Source organism: Neoarius graeffei, chromosome 10 (genome assembly GCF_027579695.1).
Source record: "Neoarius graeffei isolate fNeoGra1 chromosome 10, fNeoGra1.pri, whole genome shotgun sequence".
Classification (NCBI taxonomy): domain Eukaryota; kingdom Metazoa; phylum Chordata; class Actinopteri; order Siluriformes; family Ariidae; genus Neoarius; species Neoarius graeffei.
Genome location: NC_083578.1, coordinates 91,397,194 through 91,413,679, shown reverse-complemented (window position 1 = coordinate 91,413,679; position 16,486 = coordinate 91,397,194). Strand labels below are relative to the sequence as shown.

Below are 16,486 nucleotides of genomic sequence, written 5' to 3'. Positions count from 1 at the left end.
CACTGTGTGTGTGTGTTCTCCCCCTTGCTGTGTGTGTGTGTGTGTGTGTGTGTGTGTGTGTGTGTGTGCCTGTGTGTGTGTTCTCCCCCGCTGTGTGTGTGTGTGTGTGTGTGCCTGTGTGTGTGTTCTCCCCCGCTGTGTGTGTGTGTGTATATACCTGTGTGTATGTGTTTGTACCTGTGTGTGTGTGTTCTCCCCTCGCTGGATGTGTGCGAGTGTGTGTGTGTGTGTTCTCCCCTCGCTGTGTGTGTGTGTGTATATATACCTGTGTGTATGTGTTTGTACCTGTGTGTGTGTGTGTGTGTGTGTGTGTGTGTGTGTGTGTGTGTTCTCCCCTCGCTGGATGTGTGTGTGTGTGTTCTCCCCTCGCTGGATGTGTGTGTGTGTGTGTGTGTGTGTGTGTGTGTGTACCTGGGCGTGTGTTCTCCCCTCGCTGGGTGAGCGTGTGTGTGCGTGCTGTATGTCGTGTGTTCTTGGTTGGTTTCTCTCCTCAGAGTTGCAGCGTGATGGATCAGGTGACAGCAGGCGTTTCCTCTCCTTTGAGCGTCCTCTCTCCTTACACACCGGCTCTCTGAAGTTCGACCTCACGCCTACACACACACACACACACACACACACACACACACACACACACACACACAGTACCACTCAAGTTAAGTTCACCTCCTGCATCCTGTCACTCACTGATTAGCTGTCTCGCCTTGATGCTCCGCCCACTTTTTTGCATCTCAATCAGTTGTCAACCTTTTTTCTCTCTTTTTTCTTTATTTCCTTCTTCCATCTGACAGTCTTTTCACACGCGTGTGTATTACACCACAGTAGATTTCCAAGTACATTTTTTTATCCATTAAAGAATGACACTGTACATTTTATCCATTTACAGTTACATTTAATGTTCTGTGACACACTCGTTCCCTCACCAGTCTCTCTGTCTTCTCTCTCGAACTTAAAAAAGAGAAAAGCATCGCAGTTTATCTGCAGAGAAGCGTAAACTTGTCTGTCCTGAAGCTTCACCTCTGACTGTTATTTTTATTATCCTTATTTTAAACGTCGCTGAAGTCTCCGCAGGTCAGTAACACTCACAACTCATCAGTGTTTCATGGTGTGTGTGAGGTTTGTGCCCTCTGACCTCTGAAGCTGCGCTGTCGCGGTCTCTCCAGGCGATCAGGACTCACTCTCTCCAGAGAGAACTCTTCCTGCCACACACCATTCACACACTGATCTCCGATGGTGGAGAATGAGCGCTTCATCAGCTTCTTCTCCGAGTTCACCTGTGGAACACCAGGGGAAGAGTTCTGTTCACACTGCTTCCTCTTCTCCTCCTCATCTCACAGCCCACACTCATCTTTCCTTCATTTCCTTTATTTATTGCCTTATTTCTTTCATCCTTCTTCATTTCATTCTAACATTTTAGCTTTATTCTTTTGTTTTTCCTTCTGTTTTTCCTTTCTCATTCTTTCTTTTGTCTTTTATTCAAAAACTCTTATTGCTTTCTTTCATTTTTTAAAAACATTTACCCTCCTATCATTCTTACTAATTTTTAAATTTATTCATTCTTTGTTTTTTCTGTCTTGATTTTCTTTCTTTGTTTCATTCGGGGAACAGTAACCTCGACCTCGACTTCATCTCACTTATTATTCACCAATATTCACTGAGCTTGAGGCGGATCATTATCCCTCCGTCACATGGCCTCGATTTTGTATCACAGCTGAATTAAGTTGTGCACATGAGGAACTGTTGGAGCACGATCTTTAAAAAACAACATGAAACTGTAAAATAAGTCTGCGCTGGATCAAGGGCTATTCTATGAGCTGTTGGTTAATGAGTGTGAAGCTGTTATGTGAAATTAAACCAGTGATTAATGTATTAATTACAACTCGGTTTATTTTTACAGTGATGTTGGCGATTTACGAGACTCTTGTTCGATTTATTATAAACTCTGTCTCAGACATGTGAACGACCCGACGCTGAGTACCAGGAACTTTCCTCATGGAAGTACTGAATTTTGGTCTTTTGTTACCAATTCTGACTGCAGCTCTGTGTGTGTGTGTGTGTGTGTGTGTGTGTGTGTGTGTGTGTGTGTGTGTGATGTATCTATACAGTGCTGAGCGTAAATAAGTACACCCCCTTTGAAAAGTAACATTTTAAACAATATCTCAATGAACACAAACAATTTCCAAAATGTTGAAAAGACAAAGTTTAATATAACATCTGTTTAACTTATAACGGGAAAGTAAGGTTAATAATATAAACTTAGATTACACATTTTTCAGTTTTACTCAAATTAGGGTGGTGCAAAAATGAGTACACCCCACAACAAAAACTACTACATCTAGTACTTTGCATGGCCTCCATGATTTTTAATGACAGCACCACGTCTTCTAGGCATGGAATGAACAAGTTGGCGACATTTTGCAATATCAATCTTTTTCCATTCTTCAACAACGACCTCTTTTAGTGACTGGATGCTGGATGGAGAGTGATGCTCAACTTGTCTCTTCAGAATTCCCCATAGGTGTTCGATTGGGTTCAGATCAGGAGACATACTTGGCCACTGAATCACTTTCACCCTGTTCTTCTTCAGGAATCCAACAGTGGCTTTAGATGTGTGTTTAGTCATGTTGGAAAAGTGCACGACGACCAAGGGCACGGAGTGATGGTAGCATCTTCTCTTTCAGTATAGAGCAATACATCTGTGAATTCATGATGCCATCAATGAAATGCAGCTCCCCGACACCAGCAGCACTCACGCAGCCCCACATAAGGACACTGCCACCACCATGTTTCACTGTAGGCACCAGGCAGTTTTCTTTGTATTCCTCACCTTTGCGACGCCATACAGTTTTGAAACCATCAGTTCCAAAAACATTTATCTTGGTCTCATCACTCCAGAGTATAGAGTCCCAGTAGTCTTCATCTTTGTCAGCATGGGCCCTGGCAAACTCTAGGCGGGCTTTTTTGTGCCTGGGATTTAGGAGAGGCTTCTTTCGTGGACGGCATCCATGCATGCCATTCCTCTGCAGTGTACGCCATATTGTGTCACGGGAAATAGTCGCCCCAGTTTGGCTTTCTACTTCTTTAGATAACTGCAGTGAACTTGCATGCTGATTTTCTTCAACCCTTCTCATCAGAAGATGCTCCTGTCAAGGTGTTAACTTCTGTGGACGACCTGGATGTCTCTGTGAGATGGTTGCAGTTCCATCTTTCTTACATTTTTGTACCACTTTTGCTACAGTATTCTGACTGATAAGTAAAGCTTTGCTGACCTTCTTGTAGCCTTCACCTTTGTGGTGTAAAGAAATTATTTTCTTTGGGGAATTCTGAAGAGATAAGTTGAGCATCACTCTCCGTCCAGCATCCAGTCACTAAAAGAGGTCGTTGTTGAAAATGGAAAAAGATTGATGTTGCAAAATGTCACCAACTTGTTCATTCCATGCCTAGAAGACTTGGTGCTGTCATTAAAAATCATGGAGGCCATGCAAAGTAGTAATTTTTGTTGTGGGGTGTACTCATTTTTGCACCACCCTAATTTGAGTAAAACTGAAAAATGTGTAATCTAAGTTATATTATTAACCTTACTTTCACATTATAAGTTAAACAGATGTTATATTAAACTTTGTCTTGTCAACATTTTGGAAATTGTTTGTGTTCATTGAGATATTGTTTAAAATGTTACTTTTCAAAGGGGGTGTACTTTTTTACGCTCAGCACTGTATATATATACCAGTATGTATGTATGTATGTATGTATGTAACCCCAATTCCAAAAAAGTTGGGACAAAGTACAAATTGTAAATAAAAACGGAATGCAATAATTTACAAATCTCAAAAACTGATATTGTATTCACAATAGAACATAGACAACATATCAAATGTCGAAAGTGAGACATTTTGAAATTTCGTGCCAAATATTGGCTCATTTGAAATTTCATGACAGCAACACATCTCAAAAAAGTTGGGACAGGGGCAATAAGAGGCTGGAAAAGTTAAAGGTACAAAAAAGGAACAGCTGGAGGACCAAATTGCAACTCATTAGGTCAATTGGCAATAGGTCATTAACATGACTGGGTATAAAAAGAGCATCTTGGAGTGGCAGCGGCTCTCAGAAGTAAAGATGGGAAGAGGATCACCAATCCCCCTAATTCTGCGCCGACAAATAGTGGAGCAATATCAGAAAGGAGTTTGACAGTGTAAAATTGCAAAGAGTTTGAACAGATCATCATCATCTACAGTGCATAATATCATCAAAAGATTCAGAGAATCTGGAAGAATCTCTGTGCGTAAGGGTCAAGGCCGGAAAACCATACTGGGTGCCCGTGATCTTCGGGCCCTTAGACGGCACTGCATCACATACAGGCATGCTTCTGTATTGGAAATCACAAAATGGGCTCAGGAATATTTCCAGAGAACATTATCTGTGAACACAATTCACCGTGCCATCCGCCGTTGCCAGCTAAAACTCTATAGTTCAAAGAAGAAGCCGTATCTAAACATGATCCAGAAGCGCAGACGTCTTCTCTGGGCCAAGGCTCATTTAAAATGGACTGTGGCAAAGTGGAAAACTGTTCTGTGGTCAGACGAATCAAAATTTGAAGTTCTTTATGGAAATCAGGGACGCCGTGTCATTCGGACTAAAGAGGAGAAGGACGACCCGAGTTGTTATCAGCGCTCAGTTCAGAAGCCTGCATCTCTGATGGTATGGGGTTGCATTAGTGCGTGTGGCATGGGCAGCTTACACATCTGGAAAGACACCATCAATGCTGAAAGGTATATCCAGGTTCTAGAGCAACATATGCTCCCATCCAGACGACGTCTCTTTCAGGGAAGACCTTGCATTTTCCAACATGACAATGCCAAACCACATACTGCATCAATTACAGCATCATGGCTGCGTAGAAGAAGGGTCCGGGTACTGAACTGGCCAGCCTGCAGTCCAGATCTTTCACCCATAGAAAACATTTGGCGCATCATAAAACGGAAAATACGACAAAAAAGACCTAAGACAGTTGAGCAACTAGAATCCTACATTAGACAAGAATGGGTTAACATTCCTATCCCTAAACTTGAGCAACTTGTCTCCTCAGTCCCCAGACGTTTACAGACTGTTGTAAAGAGAAAAGGGGATGTCTCACAGTGGGAAACATGGCCTTGTCCCAACTTTTTTGAGATGTGTTGTTGTCATGAAATTTAAAATCACCTAATTTTTCTCTTTAAATGATACATTTTCTCAGTTTAAACATTTGATATGTCATCTATGTTCTATTCTGAATAAAATATGGAGTTTTGAAACTTCCACATCATTGCATTCCGTTTTTATTTACAATTTGTACTTTGTCCCAACTTTTTTGGAATTGGGGTTGTAGAATGAAGAAGTGAGTGTGACAGTCAGTGTCCAGAAGAACTGGGGCTGGTTCTGTAAGATGCTCAGGAAAACCTACAGATCATTTCTGCATAAAACTGCATTCACTGGACCTCAGACGGAGATTTATATTTTTAAAGCAAAGGGTCGTCTCACACCAAATACTGATTTTGTTTCATTTATTATGGCTCACTGATTACTGTTTATAGTATTTTTTTAATGCTGAAACATTTCATTTCATTATTTTTACAGTATTTCTTTACATGTGACTCTGTGTGTGTGTGTGTGTGTGTGTGTGTGTGTGTGTGTGTGTGTGTGTGTTACCGTGATGGGAGAGTGCTGAGGTCTGTAGTGGGGTGTGTACCCCTCCTCCTCTTGCTCAGGTGTGATTGGCTGCATGAACAGTTCCTGAGGAGAAATGGGACTCAATGCCACGAAACCTCCTCTCGTCCTGAGAACACAAAACAAATTCTTTAAAATTCTCTTTAAACTCATGCACACCCGAGACCCTGAACAGACAGACATTCTGGAAGAAATTACAAAGCCACAGTTGTGTGTGGTCTTTATTTGCTCACTGTAACACACCTCTAGTTGATGAAAATCAATAAAACACCGACTTTATCCCTGTCAAGTGTGTGTTAATGAGCTGATGGTTGTGTAACACACACACACACACACACACACACACACACACACACACACAGTGTACTTACAGAGCATTTCCTGCGCTGTGTGTGAGGAACGGCAGAGCTTTAGCGCTGCACAGAATTTCCTGCGGTAACGATGAGGCGTCCATGCGCTGGAACATCGGGGCGTGTTTCTGCCACACACACACACACACACACACACACACACACACACACACACAGTTTAAATATACACCAATAGAAGAAGCTGAGTATAAATTCTGTGTGTGTGTGTGTGTGTGTGTGTGTGTGTGTGTGTGTGTGTGTGTGTGTGTACTTGTTCCTCCAGCTGCTGTCGGAGTTTTTTAGCTTTGCTCTGTTTGTAATAATCCATGATCATCATGGCAGCGTAGATTTTCCCAATCGTCATGTCACTCGCTGAAGAAGAAACAGAAAAAAAGTTAAAGAAATTAAATCAAATGTAATTAAAACAAATTAAAAAAATTACAATTATAATTAAAATATTACATTTTTACAAAGTTGTGTATAATTTGTGAAAACGTGTCTCGGGGTAATAATGTTTTCCATGTCATTATTTTGAGCAGAATATACCATTAAGTCTTTGGGGGGTGGATGTAATCTTAAGAATATTTTGGTTATTTGAGAGCATTTTAAGATATAAAGTTTTATATAATATATAAAAACCAATTACACTAAGTTTCTCAGTTCATTCTGTAAACATTTGCTCAGTTTTGTTGATGTTCCTCAGTGTCTTTGTTCTCCTCGCTGTCCTTCTTCCAGTAAATTCTACCTCCAGTTCACTGAGTATAAGGAGATATGAATGATCAGGGCTGTGACCTCTGACCTTTATGAATGGGCACGAGCAGGTCCAGCGTCTTCTGGGAGAGATGTGGCCAAATGATGCTGATCTCTTTCTGAAGCTCAATGTCCATCTGTCCTCGGTCTTCTCCACCTAAATGCACCCATACACACACGCCGCAGCAGCTAAGTGCGAAGTACATTTTAGTTCTTTGTAAATCCAGCCTTGAATAAGTGTGTGTGTGTGTGTGTGTGTGTATGTATGTGTGTGTGTGTGTGTGTGTGTGTGTGTGTGTGTGTGTGTGTGTGTGTGTGTGTGTGAGAGAGAGAGACACAGAAACCTCGTGCAATCTTGATCTCCAGTGCAGTGCGGATCAGGGCCATCAGAGTGGATGTGAAGTGAACCGTCATCTCTGCGTCCACCGGCATGTTCATCAGCACCAGCCTCTGAGCATCACCATGGAAACACAACAGCGCGTCACCATGGAGACACATAGGCCCCTTTTTGACCAACAGGGAACGGGTTCTGTTCTGGTTCCCGCACCAAATTTTGACCCATTCAGAGCATTTTGAGCACAAATTAACTGGTTCAGAACCTGAAAAGTTGTTTCCCAGGTGGAACAAAATATAGTTGGTTTTTCCAGCATGAACCGTGATGACATCAGTGGGTGTGTCATTAGTTTGGAGAGGAAGTACAGTGCAGCAATGGAGTACGCAATGGAAAAGGAAACATCTTCAGAAAAAAATGGACCAAAACCAAATATCTGCAATTTAACAGAACAAAAGCTTGCAGGTAATCAATGCGCACTGCCATCTTGCAATGACTGTTTACTCTCGTTGTGCCACGCCCTCTGTTCATGACACATCCTCGATTACAACAGTTCCACTCAAAACTGGTGAAAACGTGGATTGATTCACTAGCTAGCACCAAGATTCAAATAATCTGAATGGAACCAGTTCAAGAACCCGTTCCCTGTTGGTCATAAAGGGGTAATAGAGCCACACCCACAATTCAGAAGTCTCTCTCACACACACACACACACACACACACACACACACTGAGAAAACAGACAGCCACAAGGAGCTTTTTATCCTTTAGTTCCCCTACTCCTCCGGGTTACTTTAGTTAATCTGGATCATCTACTTTCTCTAGTTCACCTAGTTCCACTCGTAGCAACTAGTTCTGCTTGGTCCCATAGTTCTGTTAGTTATTCATAGTTATTGGTTAGTCTGAGTTATCCTTGTTCCTCAAGTCCCCCCCCCCCCCCCCCCAACACACACACACACACACACACACTCTCAACGTTCATTAACACACTGAACTCAGGGACCGCACATTTCACTTTACCTCGCTCATTTGCACTATTCCGCACTACCTCACCTTAACAGCTATTAGTTTATTGTTTATACTGCTTATTTCATGTTTACCTGCTCTACCTCAAGTGCCCTTGACTGTTTATTTGCTCCAATTTTTATATGAGTGTTTAGTCTGTCTAGTTCTTATCTAGAGTGTTTATACTGTTTGTATTGTTTATTTCAATTATTCTTATTTCAATTATTCTATTTTTTTATTTATTGCATTGCCTGTGTGCACCGTGGGTCAGAGAGGACTGAAATTTCATCTGTGCTGGATGTCGAGCATGTAGAGCATATTTGACAATAAACTTGACTTGACTTGAAGTTCTCCTAGTCCTCTTTGTTCATCAAGGTCTCTTAGTTCTCCTTGTTAATCTAATTCTCCTACTTTTTCCAATTAGTTCCTCTAATTTTCCTTGTTCTGCTACTTAGTCCGACTTCTCCTTGTTCCTGTAGTCATTCCTGAGTCTTCCAGTTCCTCTAGTTCCCCAAATTCTCCTTATTCTAGTTCTCCTGATTCCTCTAGTTTCCCTATTTCTCATTGTTTCTTTTAGTTCCCCTAGTTGTCCTTGTTCCTTTAGTCACTCTAAGATTTTTGTCTCTGTCCCCAGTCTGGTCTCAATCACTGGTCCAATACCCTTGTGTCTACTATCTTTGAGAGGTCCTACATGTAGTACAGATGGCCAAAAGTATGTAGACCCCTGGCCATCACACCCATATGCCAAACTTGCCACAAACCTGGAAGCACAGAATTGTCCAGAATATCTTTGCATGCTGTAGCATTACAGTTTCCCTTCAGCTGGAACTAAGAATCCCAAACCTGTTCCAACATGATGATGCCCCTGTACACAAAGTGAGCTCCATAAAGAAATGGTGTGTGAAGGTTGGAGTGAAGAACTAGAGTGTCCTGCACAGAGCCCTGACTGAACTCAGCCCCACTGAACACCTCTGGGATGAACTGGAACACTGACTGCACCCCAGACCTCCTCACCAACATCAGGGCCTGATCTCACTAATGCTTTTGACTTGACTTTGACTTTATTTGGATCCACAATTAGCTTGACATTTCTGTTAGCTATTCTCCCTGTGGTCCTATTTGTATCTGAATGAGCACAAATCCCACAACCACGCCCCAAAATCTAGTGGAAGGCCTTCCCAGAAGAGAAAAGGAGACCAGCTCTATATTAAAGTCCATGGTTTTGGAATGGGATGTTCAACAAGCATGTATGGGGTGATGGTCAAGTGCATACTTTTAATCATGTAGTGTAATTTTTAATGTATGTTCTTAGCTCACTTGGTTCTCATATTTCATCTTGTTATTTTGGTTTGAATAGTTCTTTGTGGGTCGTCATTTCCCAGAACTCATAATCTTCCAGGTTTCCATAGTTATCAAAATCTCGTATTCCCCAGTTCATCTGGTTCATCTACTACTCGTTTCCCTAGTGCTCTTGTTTTCCTAATACCTCTAGTTCTTCCTGTTGCCCCAGTTCTAGAGCCCCTTGTTCTGTATCTTCCCTGGTTTTATAATTGAAAGAAACAGTTAAATAAACAGCAGGATGCAGACATGCACACTGAAAAGGACAAAAACAAACACAATGGCAAGGAATGATATCACTGAATCTACGAATACAAATAAAATTGTGATCATTAATTAAAACTACAGTCAGGACCAAAAGTTTAAGCACTCTAACAAGTCCTGGTTTGATTTTACCAGGTACCAAAGACATGTCAAATTTTCTCCTCACAGATCCATGACTTTCCAGATTCTGTAGTCATGTAGACCTTCTAGTAAGTTGTTCTCTTTTTCTAGCTTGTCCCACTTTTCCTTGCTCCAGTAGTTTATCCAGTCCCCTGGTTCCCATAGCGCTTATAGTTCCCGAGTTGTCCTAGTCTTTTTAGTATCCATCCCCCTGAGCCATTCAGTCCCATTCACTGTTTTCCTAGTTCCTCAGATTCTCTCCATTTTCCTGGTTATCCAAGTTATTTCTGTCTTCCTAGTTACCCAAGTTATTGCCATCTTTCTAGTTCCCCAAGATCTCTCTATCTTCCTTGTTCCTCAAGTTGTCTCTGTCTTCCTATTTCCCCAGGATCTTGTCATCTACCTAGTTCCCCATCTACCCAGTTGCCATCTACCTGGTGCCTCAAGTTCTCTCCATCTTCATAGTTCCTCAAATTTTGTTTTTCTAGTTCCACAAATCATTACCAGCTTCCTAGTTCCCCAAGTTATCAATGTTTATGAATTGACCAAGTTTTCTCTCTCTACCTAGTTCCTCAAGTTCTCTGTCTTACTAGTTCCTAGTTCCCTAGACTACTCCATCTTCTAAGTCACCTACATTCTCACCATGTACCCAGTGCCCCATGTTCTCTCCAGCTTCCTAGTTCCCCAAGTTATCCGTATTTTACTAATTGACAAAGTTTTCTCCCTCTTCCGAGTTCCATAAGTTCTCTTTGTCTTCTGAGTTTCCCAAGTTCTCTCTGTCTTCTTTGTTCCCCAGGCTTTCTCCATCTTTCAAGTTGCCTACGTTCTCACCATTTAACCAGTGCCCCAATTCTCTCCATCTTCACAGTTCCCCAAGTTCTATCTTCCTTGTTCCCAAAAATTATTGCCAGCTTCCTAGTTCCCCAAGTTATCAATGTCTTATGAATTGACCAAGTTTTCTCTCTCTACCTAGATCCTCAAGTTCTCTCTGTCTTACTAGTTCTCCAAGCTCTTGCCATCTAACTAGTTCCCTAAGTTTTCTTAGTCTTCCTAGTTCCCCAGGCTTTCTCCATCTTTCAAGTTGCCTACATTCTCACAATCTACCCAGTGTCCCAGTTCTCTCCATCTTCATAGTTCGTCAACATCTATCTTCCTCATTCCCCAAATTATTGCCAGCTTCCTAGTTCCCTAAGTTATCTGTGAATTACTAACTGACAAAATTGTCTCCCTCTTCCTAATTCCTCAAGTTCTCTTCATCTTCCTAGTTACCGAAGTTCTTTTTGTCTTCCCCGTTCCACAAGTTCCCCCTATTTTCCTCGTTACCCTGGGTCATCTTATTTCCCTAGTTTATCCCACTTTTTCATGTTCCTATAATTTTCCTGCTTGCCCTACTTAAAACTAGGTCCCTATGTTCCCCAGATTCCTCTAGTTGCCTCTTGTCTTCCTTGTTCCCTTAATTCTATTTTGACTTTTTTTTTTCATCTTGGTTCTTCTGGTCCTTGTGTCCCATCATCTTTGTTTATATCCACAGTCCACTTTTGTTCTGTGGTTTTGCTCCAGAACCCAAGACCTTGTAGTTCTCCATGGTTTTCCCATCCCTTTACCAAGATTATCCTACCATCACTGTTTCCAATTCCCCAGTACTCACAGTTTTCCTAATACTCTTTTGTGTCCTTTGTTCCTGTAGTATTCCTCCCCCTAGTTCTTCAAGTTTTCACTTGTCCTGATTGATCTCCTAATTATCCTTCCTTACAGTGCCTCAGGTCTCGCTCCATCACACACCTCTTTACAGTATCCCAAATTCTTCTTGTTCTGATATTTCTTACAAATGATCAATACCTGATATTTGTATTAATTTAGTACATTCCTCTATATGATTAAATCGTGACCCAGACTTTTGGACCTGACTGCATGGTAGACTAAGCCCTAGACTGGGTTTTCCAAATTAATTATCACATTTTCTACCTTATAAGCCACCTTGGAGGGGCATTTCTTGCCCAGGCCAAGCGGCGGAGACATGAAGGTCAGCATCTCGTACATATCAGTGTAGTGAATACGACCACTGGGGGCACCACCGAGGAGTGAAGTGTGATGAACAGGAGGAGGAGGAGGAGGAGGGAGGACAGAGCATTTCCACAAAGAAGGAGGGGGGAAAAGGGGAAACATGGAACAGAGGAAGAAAACATAATACAAGGTGAAGGGAAAAGAAAAAGGGAAAGTCAGTTAAGCTGTCAAGAGGAAAGGAGGAAAAACCCAGCGTAACATCTTTCTATGCTGCTTTAGCATAGAAATGTGTGAGGAGAGAAATCAGTCCACAGGACAGCCAAAGACATCGCGAGACAACCTGAAGGATTTTGAAAGTCGATTAAAGAGAACCGTTTGACCACAGAAACACGAATGGGCATAAGAGCAAGTCTATCCAAATAGTTTGCAATTTTTTAAGAGACTGTTTTTGTTTAAAAAAAAAAAAAAAACTTGATAAGCTAAAGAAGCAAATTACAGACACAAAAAAAATGTTTGGACTCCAAACTTGTCTTGGCTACGATGAAGCAAATTTATAAACATGATCATACGTGATGTCCAAAAAAGAACACCAGTCAGTTATTGACCCTTAAAGACCAACAGGTCGTCCTGTTTCTGTGTGAACGGAGAATTCGACTTTGCTTTTCTTTGGCCTGCAGGAGGAAAAAGGAGACAAGAAGACACGGCCAGATATGGAAAGTGGGCAGAGTTTGGTGAAAGGAAGGTAGGATGAAAGGGAGGAGCATATATTGTGGGCGGAGCCAAACCTTGCATGCCACCCTGTAGGGGCAATTCTTCCCAAAGCCCAGAGGGGGCGATATAGTGCGCACTACTTTGTACATGTCCTTATAGTGAACTCTGCCGCTGGAAGAGGAAACACACATCATTAGCTGGTGTGGGGGAGGGGATTCATTAACTTAATTACTCATTCATTCATGCAATTTATTTTCATTTGCAGATTTAAGTAATGTAGTCTCTTACTATCTATTTTATTTTGAATTATTCAGTTATTCTTTAACTCATTCATTCCTTCATTCTTTGTTATTCTTATTCACTTCCTCACTTCATTCAGTCTAACTTGTACTAACTCATTCATTTATTTATTCATTCTTTCCTTTGCTTGTATGTCTATTTGTTCATTCATTTCTTTCTTTCTCTTTCTTCTTTTGCCTTCCATTTTTCATTTCACTTTCGTCTGTTATTCACTTTCTTTCTTTCTTTCTTTCTTTCTTTCTTTCTTTCTTTCTTTCTTTCTTTCTGTACTTCCCCTTTTCTTTACCTCATGTCTTCTGTTTCTTTTATTTTACTTCTACCATTTAATCTTTCTTTCTTTCTTGATCTATGAGTGAACAGTCCGTCTCACATAAACACAGCTGATTTCTTCTGTCTCTGTTCTCTGTGTGTAAACATGCTCACACACAACAAGGGGTGGAGCTTGAGACAAACTGGCTCAGCCAATCACAAACCAATCTTTATTTATTTATTTATCTTTCCATATTTCTTACATTCTTCTTCATCTTGATGCAATGATTAGCATAAAACACTGGTGTCTGTGTAGCGATATTAGCTGAGCGAGCCAGCTAGCTCTTGCATTAGCCAGCTGCTGAGTTAGCTTTGCTAATGTTGACGTTAGCTCTATAGCAGTAGCTCTCAGATCTTGTTTCTCTAACCACATTTAATCACGTAATTAAGTTCACTCTGCAAAATCAGAACATACAAAAACAGCCGTATGAACGTCATCATAACGTCAGAAAGATAAACACGTCTTTAAGACACTTGTGATCTTTCTATTTCTCTTTCCTTGGCACTATTGCTTTCTTGTATGTGTGTGTGTGTGTGAGAGAGAGAGAGAGAGAGAGAGAGAGAGAGAGAGAGAAAACTCACCAGGCCGCTCGATCATATTGTCCCCACATCCTCACAAACTCGTCCAGGTGATGAGGACCGAGAATCGAGGAGTCACGCGTCAAATATTCAAAATTATCCATAATCACTGCTACAAACAGATTCAACATCTAGAGAGAGAGAGAGAGAGAGAGAGAGAGAGAGAGAGAGAAAGTAATTTCACAATGATTACAAATTTGTATTTATTAAAGATCAACATGTACTTTTTATCAGTTTATAGTTATATTTATTGTTGTGGAACATCTGGAAGAGCAGCTGGTTCCTGTTGTCACTTATAGCAGCGATAAACAGTCATTCCCTCAAAAGTCTCTCTTTATTCTCTCTCTTGTTGTTCATAAGACAAAAAAAAAACAACCATAACGCAGCTTGTCATGTTACCGAGAAACCACAAAGTGTAAACTCTTCTGTGCTGAAGATGGAAACCTTCAAGTTCCAGCTTCACCTCTGACTGTTCCACAGCACCGACACTGGAGACTCCTTCCAGGTTCCATAAACGCCTCCTTACCGATCATCTCATCTCATCTCATTATCTGTAGCCGCTTTATCCTGTTCTACAGGGTCGCAGGCGAGCTGGAGCCTATCCCAGCTGACTACGGGCGAAAGGCGGGGTTCACCCTGGACAAGTCGCCAGGTCATCACAGGGCTGACACATAGACACAGACAACCATTCACACTCACATTCACACCTACGCTCAATTTAGAGTCACCAGTTAACCTAACCTGCATGTCTTTGGACTGCGGGGGAAACCGGAGCACCCGGAGGAAACCCACGCGGACATGGGGAGAACATGCAAACTCCACACAGAAAGGCCCTCGCCGGCCACGGGGCTCGAACCCAGAACCTTCTTGCTGTGAGGCGACAGCGCTAACCACTACACCACCGCGCCGCCCCTTACCGATCAATTATTATCTATTTATCATCAGTGGAGTGTCTGCTGTACAGGTACCTGTGAACGAGCTGTTACTATAGAAACAATGATGTATCAGAACGAGAGCATTAATGTAAACCTGCACTACTGTCAGAGCTGCTATTAGAGAGAATTAATCAACACCTGACAACCAATCAGGGTCCAGAACTCAGCAGTGCTGTATGGTATTATGCTATAAAAAGAGTGTGTGTGTGTGTGTATGTGTGTGTGTGTGTGTGTGTGTGTTGCACCAGGAAGGAGCTGAAGAAGATGAAGGAGACAAAGTAGAAATAAGCGAAGTCAGTGCCACATCCTCCATCAGGTTCGGATGGTGGGGGGGGAGACTGGTCGTCGTACTCACACTCCTGACCTCCTAAACACGACAACATGATTTCCTGCCACGACTCTCCCGTCGCACTCCTACACACACACAGAGAAGATTGTCAAAAGCACTAGAGTAGCTCAAATGGCTGTATTTTAACACACACACACACACACACACACACACACACACACACACACACACAGTTTTTTACCTGAAGAGTAACATCAAGGCACCAAAGAAGCTTTTGAAGTTGTTGTGTTGGTTGATGTGAGTTTCCCCTTTCAGCTTGATGTTCCCAAAAACCTGCAGGAGCACAAAATAGAACAACACACATTAATACACAATAATGCACAATAAGACACAACACAGTAATACAGGACAGATGCTGAAGCAGATACGATCGCAATACAGACAGTTATTTGACAGTTTAACAAATCTGAAACATAATCCAGAATCGTAGTGAATAATCAGGCGATGAGCAAACAACATGAACAAGGCAGAGCAATCAGAAACTACAAAACTACAACTAGAGTCAAAACCAGAATCACAATCATGACACTCAGTAGGCTTGGTAAGGTACTGGAGCTCAAGCAACACAGCGTATACTTTGCAATGTGGCTGAAAGGTCCACTGTGGGTGGGGTTATCCTTTCATCAGGATAAGGAGCAGAGGTGGCTGATTGCCCAGCACACACTGGAATGGTGTCACGAGGGTTGCAGTGTGGTGGATGGAGTTCTGGGTGAACTCAGCCCAAGGGTTGCTTGGGTTCTCATAAAATAAAGTATGCAGGAACCACCCAGGTTCCTGGTTCGTCATCTACAACTGACTGTTAGCCTGTGGATGACAGCCTAACGTTAGGCTCACAGAGACCCCCAGCTTCTCCATGAAGCTCTTCCAGACCCTGGATTTGAACTGTGGGCCCCAGTGACTGATGATGTCCTCAGGGACAAAGTAGCAATACACATAACTGATAAGGAGTTGTGCCATGTCAAAGGTGTTGGACAGGTCAGGCAGAGGGACGAGGCGCAGGGACAGGGAAGACTGGTTAATGATGACTAGGATAGTCGTGTTGCCTTGGGACTCGGGAAGGTCAGTGAGGAAATCTATGATGATGTGTGACTTGGGCGCTGAGGAAGCACTGGCATTGGCATGAATTTTCCAGCAGGCAGGGTATGGGGACTGTTGGTTTGGGCAGAGGCTGTGCATGAGGAAATGGTGATGGATATCTGTGAGCATATTTGGTCACCAATACTTGGACTTTGGCAGATATGTGCGCTTGGTGGCCTGCGGCTGGCATGGTGTGAGCCCAGGTTATGAGTTTGCCTCAGAGCAACAGGGGAACGAATGTGCAACCAGGAAAGCATGAGGCCAGAATTCAGTGAGTGGATTTCTTTGTCAAAATCCCAGGTTATGGATTGAATAAAACAGGATGGGGACAGAATGGACTCGGGTTCTTGCTCATGGTGCTTGG

The 16,486-nt window shown here is 42.2% G+C and overlaps 1 protein-coding gene across 1 annotated transcript in view; it reads right to left on the bottom strand.

The window, feature by feature from the left end:
• The window catches only part of LOC132893465 (voltage-dependent R-type calcium channel subunit alpha-1E), a 177,647-nt gene that overhangs the window by 6,492 nt on the left and 154,669 nt on the right, over positions 1-16,486 (bottom strand). The window contains exons 36-46 of the mRNA XM_060932628.1: positions 15,227-15,318; positions 14,942-15,110; positions 13,765-13,892; positions 12,648-12,744; positions 7,145-7,250; positions 6,850-6,957; positions 6,322-6,422; positions 6,072-6,178; positions 5,683-5,809; positions 1,130-1,271; positions 412-590 (exon numbers count right to left, since the gene is read on the bottom strand). Coding sequence (XP_060788611.1) covers positions 412-590; positions 1,130-1,271; positions 5,683-5,809; positions 6,072-6,178; positions 6,322-6,422; positions 6,850-6,957; positions 7,145-7,250; positions 12,648-12,744; positions 13,765-13,892; positions 14,942-15,110; positions 15,227-15,318 — 1,356 coding nt within the window. The remainder of the gene's footprint in view (positions 1-411; positions 591-1,129; positions 1,272-5,682; positions 5,810-6,071; positions 6,179-6,321; positions 6,423-6,849; positions 6,958-7,144; positions 7,251-12,647; positions 12,745-13,764; positions 13,893-14,941; positions 15,111-15,226; positions 15,319-16,486) is intronic.